Source organism: Camarhynchus parvulus, chromosome 13, assembly GCF_901933205.1.
Source record: "Camarhynchus parvulus chromosome 13, STF_HiC, whole genome shotgun sequence".
Lineage (NCBI taxonomy): Eukaryota > Metazoa > Chordata > Aves > Passeriformes > Thraupidae > Camarhynchus > Camarhynchus parvulus.
In genome coordinates this window covers 9,658,900-9,673,440 of record NC_044583.1, presented here as the reverse complement: position 1 = coordinate 9,673,440, position 14,541 = coordinate 9,658,900, and the positions used below count along the sequence as shown (strand labels likewise).

Genomic DNA, 14,541 nt, shown 5'->3' with positions numbered 1-14,541 from the left:
CCCTACCTTCCAGGATTCCCCCAAAACTGAATGGGGACACAAAAATACACTTGGGAGGGATGATTTGAAGAAGTTCAGATGATGTTTACCCTACAAAAATTCAGCAAAAATTCCTGAACCCCAAAAAGAGAAGAAGGAAGCAGCTCAGATAGGAGAAGATGAGAAGCATAAACACTAAACAAAAATATCAAATTTACTCCCCCTTTTCTAGGAACATGGATCTTGTGTAGCTGAACACACTCTGATAACCAAAGAGCCTGGGCAGGGGTCTGCTGAAGAGGAATTGGGTGTTACTTCTGTTCTTAAGAAGAATAATTGATGTTTTGTCCTAGAGATACCGTTTTTAGATTCCTGACACTGCAGTAAATTAGTCTATAGCAAAATACAAAGGAAGATGGGCTTGGGGAACAATTAGGGAGTTTTAAAATGCAACAAAAAGTTACAGGGGAAAAAATCTCTTTGCTATAATTGATAGTTTTGTCTCAAAGGGAATTAACAGAATTTTATGACTTTGATCTTCTAAAGAATGAGGTTCTTCACTTCATTAGTCATTTTGCTTCAGTTTCAGCATGGATGCCACAAGAGAGAAACCCCCAGCCTTTTAAAAGGGGCAATCCTCCTACATTTGTCACAGCTGCCCTACTGAAGTTCAGTTCAAGAGAGCAGTTAGAGATCTTGTGGCAGAAAATCCATTATAATTAATGAGCATTTATAATTAACGGCTGGCCTGAAGTAGCCTTTGAGAGGGATCACAGCTTTTCTCCTTATGATCTTAATGCAACAATTTCACTTTATGATCACAACCTTTCTGTCTACTTAAAAACTTTGCAATGGGTTAAATGATAGCAGGAGTTAGATAATTCCACTACTAACCAAAGTTAAAAGCTCTTTGGTTTGCTGTTCTCAGAGACTGCACTAACTGTTCTGATTATGAAGCATGAATTTTAATAACAATACTGTTCTGTACTCCTCACCTGCATAGGTTCAGAACTAATTAAAATACATCAGGAATGTATCTGCTTCTATCTAGGCAAGGAACATGACTGAGTAACAAGATCTTCCATCACCTCAAAAGAACCATCTCTTGCTAACACTGCTTTCCTCTGCAAAGTTAAAAATCAGATCAAGTTTTTACTTTACTAATGGGGGAAATTAGTTGCAAGTATTTCTATTTGCTTTATATTTCATGCAGTTTTATGAGCACCGTTATAGGTGAGAAAAAGAAAATGCTGCTTTTCTAACTGATAGCAGAGTTTGAGTTTCTCAAATTTATTTCCATGACATCATCGCAATGAAATTAAAACCAATTTTCTTGCTCCATGAAGGAGCAGCTATTCCAGAAGCAATAAGGTTTTAGATTATTAAAAAACCGTTGTCACACCCTGATAGATTTAATTTCGAGGTACGTTCAATAAGCCCGAGCTGCAGAGCAGCTTTGCTGGGGTGGCCATGGGGACCAGGGCACTCCCTGCTCGTGGCCCTGCCAGGAGATTTCTCCAAGGCTCCCCAAAGCTCAGCTGCTCCAGCGCTGCCATCCCCGTGGCAGCGTGGGCAGCACCTTGATTACTGCTAATTACAGCCTGAGGCAGGGAGAGCCAAGCACGGAGCTGTCACAGCTGGGAAGGGACACAGAGGACACAGAGCACTCACAAGGGCGAGCTGTGCCACCCTGGGTGCGTTCCCTGCTGCAGGCATTGACAGCTGGGCTTCCCACTCACACATCTTGTTTGCCATCCCTCCCTGGCAGCCGGGCTTTCTTCTCTCCTGGCTCTCCCCAAAGGTCTCACCAGCATCCTCTCACAGAAACAAGGAGAGGCTGCTCCAGGGTTTGTGCATCACCAGGAAAATTTCATCTGATTCAAGGCTGGGTCTGCCCAGGCAGGGACAGTGCATTGCCACTTCTGTAATAAAATGTAGATGAAATAGAAGGTGCTGACAATATGTAAGTATGTAAAATTTTGTAATATCAAATCCTTCTCTGGGATTCCGACTCCACCCCAGAACAAGGAATAAACAGACACAGAAACCTGATGTACAGGTCTAAGAGCCTTTTGTCTCCCTTTCTGGGTGAATATCTTCAGTGAACAGTGCAAATCTTTGAGATCAGCTCTTCTGTAGGAATGGAAATGATGAATTTGCCCTTCCCTTGTACGTCTGCAGGTGTTTTTAGAGAGCAGAGAAAGAGGCAAGAGGTTGCTTTCTCAATTAAGGATTTCACAAAAAGAAATTGAAACAAAGTATTTGTTCTGCCATCCTAGAGGTAATTAATTTCAGCTTAGGACACAAACAAGATTTCAGCTGATGGAAACCTGGTCTCTGCCAAGGACAGACCATTCCCGGTTTTCAGAGGGGTTCTGTGTGTTTTAGAGGAGGTTTCTATCATAACATCAAAAAGACCCTGGAGTTAAAAACAAGCAATGTGATTTCTTGAGTCAGACTGTTCTGAATGACAAATTAGAAACCACAAAACTGTTTTTCTTTATCAGGAAGCACACAAGCAATTAAACTCCCCAATCCCTGGCCTGCTGAGGAACACTGTGTTCGATTTTCCTTTAATTTTTTCACAGTCATAGAGGGAAATACATCTTAAAGCAGTAGCCGGCCACACAGAGGGACTGGAACTCCAGAGGGATGATGGTATAACTTTCCAGAGAGTGTCAACAGCTTATTAAGATTTCAGCTTCATCACCCCGAGGGTTCAGCTCCGTCTGCCACCCTGTTTTAGATGCTTCTTTAGACTTTTTTTTTTAATTTTTTCCACATCAGAGCACCTTGCCACCTTTTCTGATTAATCCTTTGAATCCCTGCAGGGTAAGGAAGTATTACCAAGTCTGTTTTTCAGACTAAGGAGGAGTTTGCAAACTAAGATATTGCTAATAGAAATCTTGTTGCACAGAACATGACCAGAGACACCCAGGCTCGGCATGCCTGCAGGAGGCAGGAATATCCATGGGCTGTAAAATGACTTCCCTCTGTCTAGGGGATCACCCAGGATTAATAACTCACCTTATTACTTGCTGTTGACTCCCCTCAGAGCTGACAATATCAACCGTAAGAAAAGCAGAGCAAAAATCAATACCCAGAGAAGAAAGGGAATCCCCATCTGCCCAGGCTGTCACTGCTGCGTGACAGCCACAGCCAGAGCTGCCCACCCTGCCCAGGGCTCAGAAACAGAGCAGGAGACATTTCTGACACCACACAGGTGAGTTGGACCAGCAAGAAGCCATAAATAAAGACAGATTCTGGTAATAAAAGAACCCTGTGATGATCTGTGAAGCTTCATAAACAATCCTTGGTTCATCCCAAACACCTGATATCCCAAATACTGGCAAAATTAATGTAGGGAGAAGGAGGGCACTGCCCGAGGATTTCTGCCTGAGAGTTCAACAGTTTTTCAAGAGATGATGAGAACCCCAGCCACTCCTGGTCGGAATTCTCTACAATGAAGTTAACCCTACAGTTAAATGGGAAGTTTTGCAGCATCCCAGGGGAACAGGCAGGAGGAAGGTTGTACACACAGGTGGGATATCTTCTGTGCAGCAGCCTGTAGAAAGACTCTTTAATCCTTTTGAGAAGAGACATGAACAGGAGACAGAAAATTGTGAGAAGCACAGTTTTCCACAGCCTCCCCAAATCTCCTTCTGATCCCCAAAGGATCTGTTCAGGATGGGACTGATAGTGCCCTTTATTCATATTGCAAGTTGGTGAGGGACTGCTGACACCAGAAGCAAACCATATTGAAAACAGAAACCTTGTAGTGAGTTGCATCCCTTTATCCTTTCTTTTCTTACTAAAATTCAACCCCTAATAACTGGGGTTGAACACTGGCCATACCCACCCAGTGAGCAGCACACATACTGCACATTGCTGTCCTTGGACTTGCCTCCCTGCCCAGAGAGTGCCAGGCTGGGCCAGGAACAGCCCCAGGGAGCATCCTGGTGCTGCAGGGCCAGGACTGCCGTGGTCCTGAGCCAACACGAGCAGGCAGCACCACAGAGCCCAGCCGAGGGCTGGGCTGCAGCCCTGAGCTGGGGGAAGCTTTGCTGCTGCTGCTGCAGAGCCCAGCCCAGCTCCACGGCCCCTTTTGTTCCCAGCTCAGCTGAAAAAGCAGCACTGTTTGACTCAGGGTCTGTTTGAGTGTAAAGGAGGCACCAAAGACAACCTTTCTCTGCAATTAAACCTTTTTGCTTTTTCTTCCAGGGTGACACTCTGTCCAGCTGTGCTTTGCCTTCTGAGCACACCAAGAAGGTGACTGCACAGAGAAAATGACCATTTTTGTCAGGACCCAGGGAATCCATGCATGACCACACACAACCTTTCACCAAGGGTGAAGCTCTTCCCCCTGCAGAACCCCCAGGAGCCATGGGGAGCTGCCCACCATGCTGGGCCAGGGAAGGCAGGGCAGGGAGAATGGGATGCTCCCACCATTCATGTACCAGGCAGAGTCACTCCCCTACACCCACCGGAGCAGAGGCAAAGCTCGCTGGGATGGCAGGAGGTGTGTGGTGCCTACTGCCCATGCCATGCCTGGGTGAATCACAGCACTCACCCCAGCCTGGAGAAGAGCAAAGGATCTGGATGCAGCACTGACCAAATACACACAAGCTCCCTTTTATAGACTCCCAGAATGGTTTGGGTTGGAAGGGACCTTAGGATGATCCAGTTCCACCCCACTGCCTCAGACTTCTCTGGAAACTTCCTAAATGCTCCTGCTTTAGCTGGTGCAAACATGTCCTGGGGAGCCTAATGGTAGAAGTTAGTTTGAAATAACACACAAGCCCTTCTGAAACAAAACATTTTCATGACTTCTCTGCACTTGAGCCAGTTTCTTCAGGCATCCTGCCCCATACTTAAGAACCAAAGGCAAGATCCCCACATCAGGTGTCTAATGCTAAATTTTATGGCCCTGCACTTGAAAATACATTCCTAAATATCTGAAACTCAGGCACCTGGAAATAAGTATTTGCCTTTGGAGTGAACAGAAAAGGAAATAATCCTCGTATGTTATTTTTATTTTCTTTCCTTTATATGGTTTTAAGCTGCTTTTATGCAGCACTGGAAAGTTACAGCCCATGATTTGTGGCATTCTGGTCTGCTAATAGAACCATCCCCCTGCCTGCTGCTCACTCTGCAGAGCAGAAGGATCGTAATGCAGATTGTAAATGGTTGCATTAAGGAGAAAGATAATGTTTCTTTCCACTTTCATTTCCCTGGGTTGGCGTTTATCGTGGTAGGGGTTGCGTAAGCACATGGCAGAGATCATGCATTATTTACCAGGCTGGGGCTGGGGGAAGGCTCCAGCCCTTCAGAGCGTGTGCCCAGCAATTCCCACCCCGCCAGGATTTGTGCTGTGTGTGGTGGGAGCCGGGCTGAAGGGTTGTTAAAGCAAACAGGATTGTCCTGCCAGCCTGCAGAGCAGCAGGGATGGGGCTGAGGGGCACAGGCTCTGCTCCCCTCTTCTCAGCTCTGGACAGTTGATGTCATTATTTATTTCACAAGACTGGACCAGAACTGCCACCGAGTCACCACAACCATCAATCAACTCCTGAACAAAACACCTGAACAAAACACCAACACACCTGAGCAAAATTTCTTGCTCTTGAATGTATCTGAGGGCAGACCACCCCAGACATGGGGGTGACCCAGGAGGAGGGAGAAGCCTTTCCAGCCCCAGGATTGTCCCCATGATGCCACCAGGGCCAGAGATGCTGACCTACTTTCTAAACAGGACAGGAAGTTGCAACACTCTAAAGTTTATTATCATTAAACTCTAGCCAGTGTCAGAGGCCCTGTGTTTGTCCTTGCAGTGCTACTGCCAGTGCACATAAAAATGAACAAAATCAGCCACTAAATGCTGGCAGCCTTGGGAAAGAATTAAAAAAATCCCCCAAACCAAGAAACAAACCCAGTGAAACTACTAAATAAGGAATAAGTTAATGAGGAAAAATTAAAAGGAACTGAAGACTTTAAAAACTCTTCCAAATTAAGGAGAACAAAGAGAAAGGATCAGCTCTCATTTTTGCAATTAAGGTGTTATTTATGGCAATTTAGCTGTTTTAAGATTAAGCCTGGATACAGTGCCACAGAAAATACATCTGATTTACTCCCAGGGCTTCTCATCAGTTTGTATATGAGCTCCAGCCAGCCAGCCAAAAAGCAAGAGGAGCCCAGACCTCCCTGTGTGCTCACAAAGCCTGTAAACCACCCTGAGGATTGATCCCCACGCTGGGCAGCTGCACTGTGACCACTGGACACAATCACAGCTCTGGCACCAGAGCTGAGACACGGCACCCTCAGGGCAGGGATCTTCCAGGAACGAGAGAGAACACTGTGTGGGAGCAAAAGGGAAAAAATAAAGACTCTGGTTCTGTGTCTACGTGCAACCTGCATGTGAAGAGGGGTGGAAGGAAGGTGCTCAGGGGGGCACCCTGTGTGTGCAGGGCAGGGATGCAGCCCCACGAGGCGTTTGGGGGCATTCACCAGGGAGAGCAAACAGCACCTTTGCCCTGTCCCAGCAGTGAGGGAACTATCCTGGGGCTGTGCCATCCTCCCTCAGGGACACAGCCAGGGGAATGCGGGGAACCATCCTGTCCCATCCCATCCCATCCCATCCCATCCCATCCCATCCCATCCCAGGACTGTGCCACCCTCCCCAGGGACACACCCAAGGGAATGCAGAACCATCCTGTCCCATCCCACCCCCCATCCAGAAAAACACTCCCAAGGGAGCGGCTAGGAGGGATGGAGGGATGGAGGTGAAAGATGCCAAGGAGCCCCTGGCAGAGCCCTTTGTTCTGCACCACACTCCTGTGCAGGGAGGAAACACATCAATGACCATGACATCCCTATGCATCTTTTGTTGCATTTTCATCCTATGACAGAGTTGGAAACATCTGCAGAGAGCCTGTATGTAAAACATTGAGACTGTGCACACTATTTGTAGGATTGCCTTCTTGGTTTTCTTACATATTAATGAAAACAATAAAGGAAATAAATAAAAAAAAGGATGTAAAGCTTTGTTAAACTCAAAAGCAGTTCAGAGAGGAGAGAGCTGAAGATGGGATGGTGCTGGGAAGGCATTCAGCCTTGCCCTGCTGCTGCTCACAGAGTCCCCTCTTTGAAGGAGGCATGAAAGGAGACATTTCAACATGAGAGTTCAAACTCTGTGGCTCTGTTGATTTTTCCAGCCCCCACAGCTGCCTGCCTCAGCATCCTGTTCTTTGAACCTGCAGAGTAAATAGGTGTGACTGCCGTGGCTCTGTGGGCAGGAGATGTGCTCCCAGGAGGAGCTCTGGGGGCAGGCAGGAAAAGCCCCTGCTGCCATCCTGGAGAGCAGCATGAGGCACTCAGAGCACTGGGGCTGAAAAACGGGAGGAACAGAGAGAGACAGGGGAACAAAAGTCGAGAAAACCTTCCATAGAGGAAGAACTCCTTGTGGATGACAGGGTCCCCAGGACTTGTGAGTAAACACACAGGGAATGGCTCTTCTGAGGATGGAGGCAGGAGGATGTGAACAGCAATGTGACAGAGATGTGTCAGCTTCCTATCACACCAGCAGAGCTGCTGGTGGCACAAGGGGTTTAACTGGAGCACCTGGAGCCTGGCAGATGAGGAACATGCTGACCAGGGCCTCAGAGGGTGTTGAGTTCTTATTTTATTCAAATCTAACTGACCATTAGATTTCCGTTCTCTTCACTCGCTCTCTCTCAGCAGAAACATTTATTATGCTAAGTGAAATGTTTAACCACTGGCACTGTTGGCTGCAATAGCTCATCATAAGCAGCTTTAGCATTTGCTGGGATCAGCACCCTGGGGCTGGAGGTGGTGTTTTCCTCTGCCCAGTTACTCTTTCTCGCTCCTCTCGTCTCCCCTGCCCATTTTTTCAAGTTCCAGTGCGTTAAAATAAAAGTTTTAACGGCGCTTATCTGATGCATGGGAGATTGTGAGAGCAAGCTGGCGAGCAGCCAGGAGCTAATAGCAGCATAAAGCAATTTGCTGGAAAAAAGAATTAACATGCTAATTGTCAGGCTGGAGAGGGTGCTGGAGATCACAGAGGAGTAAAAAAAAAAGGGACATTGATTACTCTAGACTTAAACAATAAAGGGATAGGGATGAAGAAGAAAGAAAGGTTTTGAGGCAATTTTCTTCTTTTTTGTCCCGTTCTCTGCTACCCTCCCCCAGCTCAAAACCTCCAGCCAGAGCCTCAGGCACTCACGGGAATTTATCCGAAGATCTCTTCCTTTTTAGCATCGTGTCAGTGCCAGCTGCACCGCGGGCTGCGGAGCTGATCGGCAGCACCACGCAGCCCTGCCCTGTGCCCTGCCCTGCCCGCGGAGCGAGGGGCAAAGCCGGGTCTAACAGAGCCGGGTCTAACAGAGCTGAGCCCCTCGGCTGAGCCCAGCTCTGGGTGAGGCTGCCAAAGAACTGACCCATTCCCAGGGAAGCTTTTTGGGGGTTTCTTTCTCGAACAAAGGGACGTCGCTCTTTTTTTTTAATTATTATTTTTTTTTAATTTATTTCTCTTCAAAGCAATGAAAGGAGTGCCTGGAAAGCTCAAGCAGAAAGCTCAGTCTCTTCACGCTGGCTCCAGAGAGCGCCGTTAACTGGGATTAAGAAAGTCAACTAATGCTTCGCAGCGCCGGGATTTCAGCAGCGCGGAGCCTGCCGAGGCAGAGAGCCGCGACGGCAAATCCGGCCGCATCTCCAGGCAGGCAGATGCCGTTTAACCCCGGATTTATGTGCATCCCACTTCTGCAGAGCAGCTGGAAAACCACCGTGCCTCCCCTTGGCGGACAGTGAGCGCTGCCAGCCCAGCCGGGGCTGCTCCGTGCCCGCTGCCAGCCGGGCTGAAGAGGCTCTCTGGCTCTGTCCCCCAGCCCATGCCGGAGCGGTGGCACCGGGCTTGCAGCACCTTCCCAGAGCTCCCCGCTCATCCCTGCTCCGTGCCCGGCGCTGAAGAGGCTCTGTGTCCCCCAGCCCATGCCGGAGCGGTGGCACCGGGTTCCAGCGCCTTTCCCGCACATCCCTGCTCCGTGCCCGGTGCTGAAGAGGCTCTGTGTCCCCCAGCCCATGCCGGAGCGGTGGCACCGGGCTCGCAGCGCGCTCCCGGAGCTCCCCGCACATCCCGGCTGACCGGCAGATGAGCCAGCGCATTTCCCCAAACGAGGAGAGCTGGGGGAGCCAGGGCCAGGACACGAGGTACCTGTATCATTTTTGATTAATATTTGTGGGTAAATGCTGTAAATATGAGGCAAGAAGATTTAAAAGAAAGTCGCTGAGCCATGCAAGTGAATTAATTTGTTTCAGACAACATGCGGCTGGGTTGCATCCTTTTACAAGCAGGAACATTATTTCTTTCCTATGCCAAAGACTGACTGCGTTTGCCCTCCTGTTTTACTTCTGCTGTGGAAGAAATTTAAGCAAGAACATGTATAGTGAATTGCTCAATTCCACCAGTGCCACTGAAGCTCACCTAATGATTCAGACCAACACACCCTACCTGAGCAGCACCCCGAGACCCGTGAGCTCCTCTGCTCTTTACATGTCGACAGCCAGGGTGTTAAAAGAAGGGGAAATAAATAAGCCAGACTTGGTGACTTACATAATTCTATTTTTCTTTCTGTTCTTGACTGTGACATTCATTGTGTTCTTCATAAACTGCCAGCTGAAAAATTCTTTTTTTGCTACTCTTCCTTACGACAGATCGCTCAGGGAGGCGAGGAACCCGTGGAGGACACAAGCTGTCTGACACCTCTCATCCCAGCAGGAGCAGGCGCCACAAACCCTGCGCAATAAGGAGTTGGTGCCATGTGCCAGTGCAAGGATGTGAGCCCCTTTAGAGTGGTGGGCAGGAGGAGATGGCTCAAAATTCTGCTGTATGCCAGTCTGAGTAGCTGTAAATAAAAAGCTCTGTTATGAACTGAAGAGAATGCTTTAGCAAATTGATACAGTTTTTGCAAAAAATTGCCCCGTGATTCCAGATTAAGCTCTGTGTGTATGCAAATGTCATCATCCACCCATTCAGTGTCCATACAAGGATAATTGTATTAACAAAAATCTCTGATTTGGGCATCTGGTGGAGCCTGTTCCCCCATGTTTAGGAAACCAAGCATCAAATGTATAAAACCAGTGTATTTACCTAACAGCTCCACAGAGATGAGTTTACTTTCCAGACCCGTTTCTCCCAATTGCTGCTGGAACTGCATGGTGATGCTGTGGGAGGCCTGCCAGGCAGCAGGAGAAAATGAAAAATGTTTATTTAGGCTTTTGATTGTCATTCTGTTAAGGGTGTTTTTGATGTTTGAATGCATCATCGATCAAGTCTGAAGTTACTACTTATGTGAAACACTTACTACCTAATGAATTTATTTTCATCTTTCAAAAGCTGCAAAGGAAATTATTTGCCACAGCATGAAACCAAAATAATCAGGCTGGGGAGAAGTGGGGAAATAAAATTAATATATTTAATATTATGCGAACTAAATGAGAAGTGTGAGCAGAGTGCTCCAAGTTTGGTACACCAAGTGGATAAGTTCTGAAAGCCATAAAACACAGCTTTATAGGAATAGTAGCTTTACTTTATCACTCCTTGCTCTTCATCTAAACCTAGCCCAATTAGAAGTATAAAATATCAATATGACAACAGCTTGATTCAACACTGGCCACTGGCAACCCCTACCATTTCAAATTACTGTCTGATTTTGTTCTAAAATCAGAACAAAAAAAGCTGCTGCGTAACACTGGTAGGTGACAAGCTATTTTGTAGATGCTGATTTCTTGTAAACTTGCAGTTACAGCGCAATTCCAGATGAAGCTGCATGGACGTAGGAAAAGTGTCCATAATTCCCACAAGTAGCAGGCAGAGGGCTTGGGTTTGGTTTTTTTGGTTTTGTTTTGGGTTTTTTTGGTTGTTTTGTTGTTGTTGTTGTTGTTGTTGTTGTTGTTGTTTTTAAATCAAATGGCTCAATATACAGAAGAATTGCAGCTATCCAGAAGCACCTGGATACAGCGTGTTTCTGGATAGCTAAATCCCAAATCCTATTTAACTAAAAAATTAGTCCTAAATCCTATTTTAGCGGCAGTTTTGGGTATTGGATCATCTGAAATGGGTTCAGAGTGGTGTCAGATGCTGCTCCTAACTCTGTCCTTGACCTGCAGAGTACTCCAGAGGAGATGGGTGTATATACTTGTACATAACTTATTTCATCCAAAGGAGGTGATTTTACAATGCAATTACACACACATACAGGCTTACACTTAAGAGCACAGACAAAATGTGTATCTATGGAAGTCTGTTTGCAAGCCTCTTTTATAACCCAAAAATTGCACAGTTGATAACACTTCCATGTCATTGTCTTTGTTACCATGTTTTATTTTGCTTCAATAGCTAAACTACTACACAACAGATTTCAATATTTTATTCCTTGATATGTGGCCAAAATTTCCTCTGAACCAAATTTAACTGCTGTAATTCCAATTAATACAGAAAGCAACAATAAATGCAAGTGTATTTCTCTCAGCCCTTTTTGAATAAATCAAGTTTTATCAAATCAGGCATTTCTTACTTATTTTTAAGTAATGACAGCTTGTTTTCAGCTACCAGCCATAATGTGTTTGGTCTAAGAATTTCTGCTGGCAAAAGCCTCAGAACCTGACAGAGCACACGTTGCTTTGCACTCTTTATTTAAACATTCAAGAATAGCTCCAGAATAATCCTGTTTTTCACCACAGCCTGGTTAGAGTAATACCACAGAAGAACCTGTCATGCTGAGAGCATTAACTGATTTTCTGGGAATGCTTTTATCCATGCCCTGTGTTGCTCTCATCAATATCCAGGATCATTTCTATTGCAGAAGAAAGTTTCATTAATGATATTCAGAATCATAGAATCCTAGAACATTTGGGGTTGGAAAGGACCTTAAAGATCATCCAGTACCAACCCCCCTGCCATGGGCAGGGTCATTTTCCAGCGCCAGGTTGCTCCAAGCCCCTTCCAGTCTGGCTTTGAGCATTTCCAGGGATGGGGCATCACCATAATTTTAGCCAATGTATGAAACATATGTGTAGAAAACTTTCTGTTTTACCAGGCTCAGAATTCAAGCTGACCAAAAAATCCCCTTTCCAACTGCAAGCACACCAGGGAGGGACTGACAGGCATTGCTTCACTTGCTGGAACTGTTTTATTGGATGTATGACACATGTTGGGTCCCACATGGATTCTCCATCCCTTTCCCTCACTCTCTGCCAGTCACAGTCCTGCCCCTGACACAAACACACCGTTCCTTGTGTCTTTGACCAAATCCCATTTTCTCAATGTGCCTTTTTCGAGCCTCTGAACACACCCTGCAGCAGCGTCCCCCTCCTGATGCCTTTTCCTCAAGGCAGACTGGAGGTCAGTTCACTGCAACACGAAAGATGAGTGAAACACCAGGAAATCTGGGCCACGAGGCTGTGAGAAGCAGAGTGGTCCCCATTCAGAGGAACTCTTACAATTATAGGCTTTGCTTTCAAAAGATGAGCAGCTCCTGTAACACTTTGAGGAGCATTCATACACTTCACATGCATAGCTAAGTGCTCTGCTGAATCAGGACCTGAGAGCTAAAGAGGGTTCTAACCTCCCTCTGGGCAAGGGAAACAGCTCATCACTTTGTAGATGCCACCCTTTCAATGGGTTATTATTATTGTGATATTTCATTCTGTTGTGATATTTCATTCTGTTTGAATGCACAGGCAGTGCTCACAGGGAGTTTGCCACAGCCCTGTACTGAGCAACCAAGGAGAAACCAGCAGCTCAGTGTTCCTCTGGGAGAGCATTCCACACCTGGGAGCTCACCCATTGCTCTGCCTGAACACTGGGATTATTAACATTTTGGGGCCCCAGCAGGACCCATCTTTCTTCTCACATTTCCTGCTGTAGGTGGGCTTCCCCATGAGCACTGGTCCTCCTTTCCCCTAACAAAAGTGAGGAGCTGAGGGTTTCCCATGCCACATGGCCATGACAGTTTCTGCCTGGAAGGAGCTCACCTGTAGGACTCACAAGTCAGTGAGACTGCACAGCAAGACAAAAGGCAAAGAATAAATCCTAAGGGCTAAATATTCCATGTCTGTCTGAGGTGTCAGCCTGGTAACCAAGGCAGTGCTGCCCAGCAAGGCTGTGTGGCATGATCACACTCTCCAAACCTGTATCAAACCACTGGGGCCACTGCAATTTGTAACTCACTTGCTGTGAGTTACCCTGATTTCCTGGTGACAAGCAGCTGCCCTACTCCCACAGAGCAGAGTGTGGCCAGAGCTGACCCCAGCAAATCAAAAGGTTCAGCTCAGCTCTGCCAAGGCAGTGTCCCCACTGAACACTGGTCCTTGCTCTCCTACACATTTTGAGAGCCAGGAGCTTTACTTACCAGATATTTGAAACATTTAAAACAATGGAGGATATATCAGACTGAGATGGGGCAAGGAAGACCTGGATTGTGCTCATAGCACATTTGTGTTTAGGAGGTTCTTTCTTCCAGAAACTGCCTGTATAAGTAGAGAAGTTTGCTCTAAATCCATTAATCCATACAGAAAGTCTCCAGGGCAGCAGGGTACACAGTCACATCTTTTCAAGTTTTTTTCTTCTTCTTGCCCTCCTGGTATCATCAAAATCTTCCCTGCAGGGCTGAGCATCTGCATAGAGCACTACTGGTGAATTCTATTCATGGACACAGCCTGGTCACTCCTAAATCTGCACTTTTAAGTTCAATATACTGCATTTACCTCAATTTCATAGAGAAAACTTAAGAATTGCTTCTATTATTTTTTTTAATGACACTGCTCACCAGAGATCTGAAATCTTAGAAAAAATAGTCTCCATTTGGCTCTTACAGAACAGAGCCCATTCTGTCTGTTTTGGTCTGAAGTCAAAGTCACACACACAGCTTTGAGCTGTCTCAAGTGGCTCCTGAGTTTGCCATCAGCAGTTTCTCTAAGAGACTTCAGAAAATCAGGATTTGCAGGAGTGAAAATTAGGTTACACAGCAGAGTCCTGGAAATAAATTGTTATTGCAAACAACAAAGTTATTTCTCAAAAAGAGAACGAGAAAAAAAAAAGATATTTATAAACAAAATAAAACTGGCCTTAGAACAGAAACACTGCTATTTTAAAAGGTGTGGGTTTTTCTTCCAATGCCTTTTATGGAAAAAAGGAGCCCTGCAAGAAGCTGGAACACAGAATGGCTGGAGATGACCCAACAGCTTCTGTCCCCCAGAAAGTCACCCTTCAACCCCCTCATCTCACAGCTCCATGGGAGTGAAGTAGTTTTACAGAATTTGTCTTTGGGAGGGGAAATGTTACCTAAGTATACTTATTTCTGAACACAACTTGGAAGCTTATTTTCAAGACCTAAATCTGAAAAAGAATATTGATTTCACATTAATGTGGTGGTGTGTATAAATCCCACCTGTCTTTATGAGACTTTTACCTTGCCCCTGCTGTCCCCCATCACCTGTAGCAGGAGCATTTCTGTGCCATGGTCCCTGTCTGTGCAATCCCCACTGGCAGTG

General features: G+C 46.2%; 1 protein-coding gene across 1 annotated transcript; it reads left to right on the top strand.

The window, feature by feature from the left end:
* Positions 1–9,223: 9,223 nt before the first annotated feature.
* SMIM32 (small integral membrane protein 32) lies at positions 9,224–11,516 on the top strand (the record flags this gene model as incomplete). Its single annotated transcript, XM_030957709.1, has 1 exon — positions 9,224–11,516. A coding segment is annotated over one exon (525 nt), but the record flags the coding sequence as incomplete, so codon positions are not given.
* Positions 11,517–14,541: the final 3,025 nt, after the last annotated feature.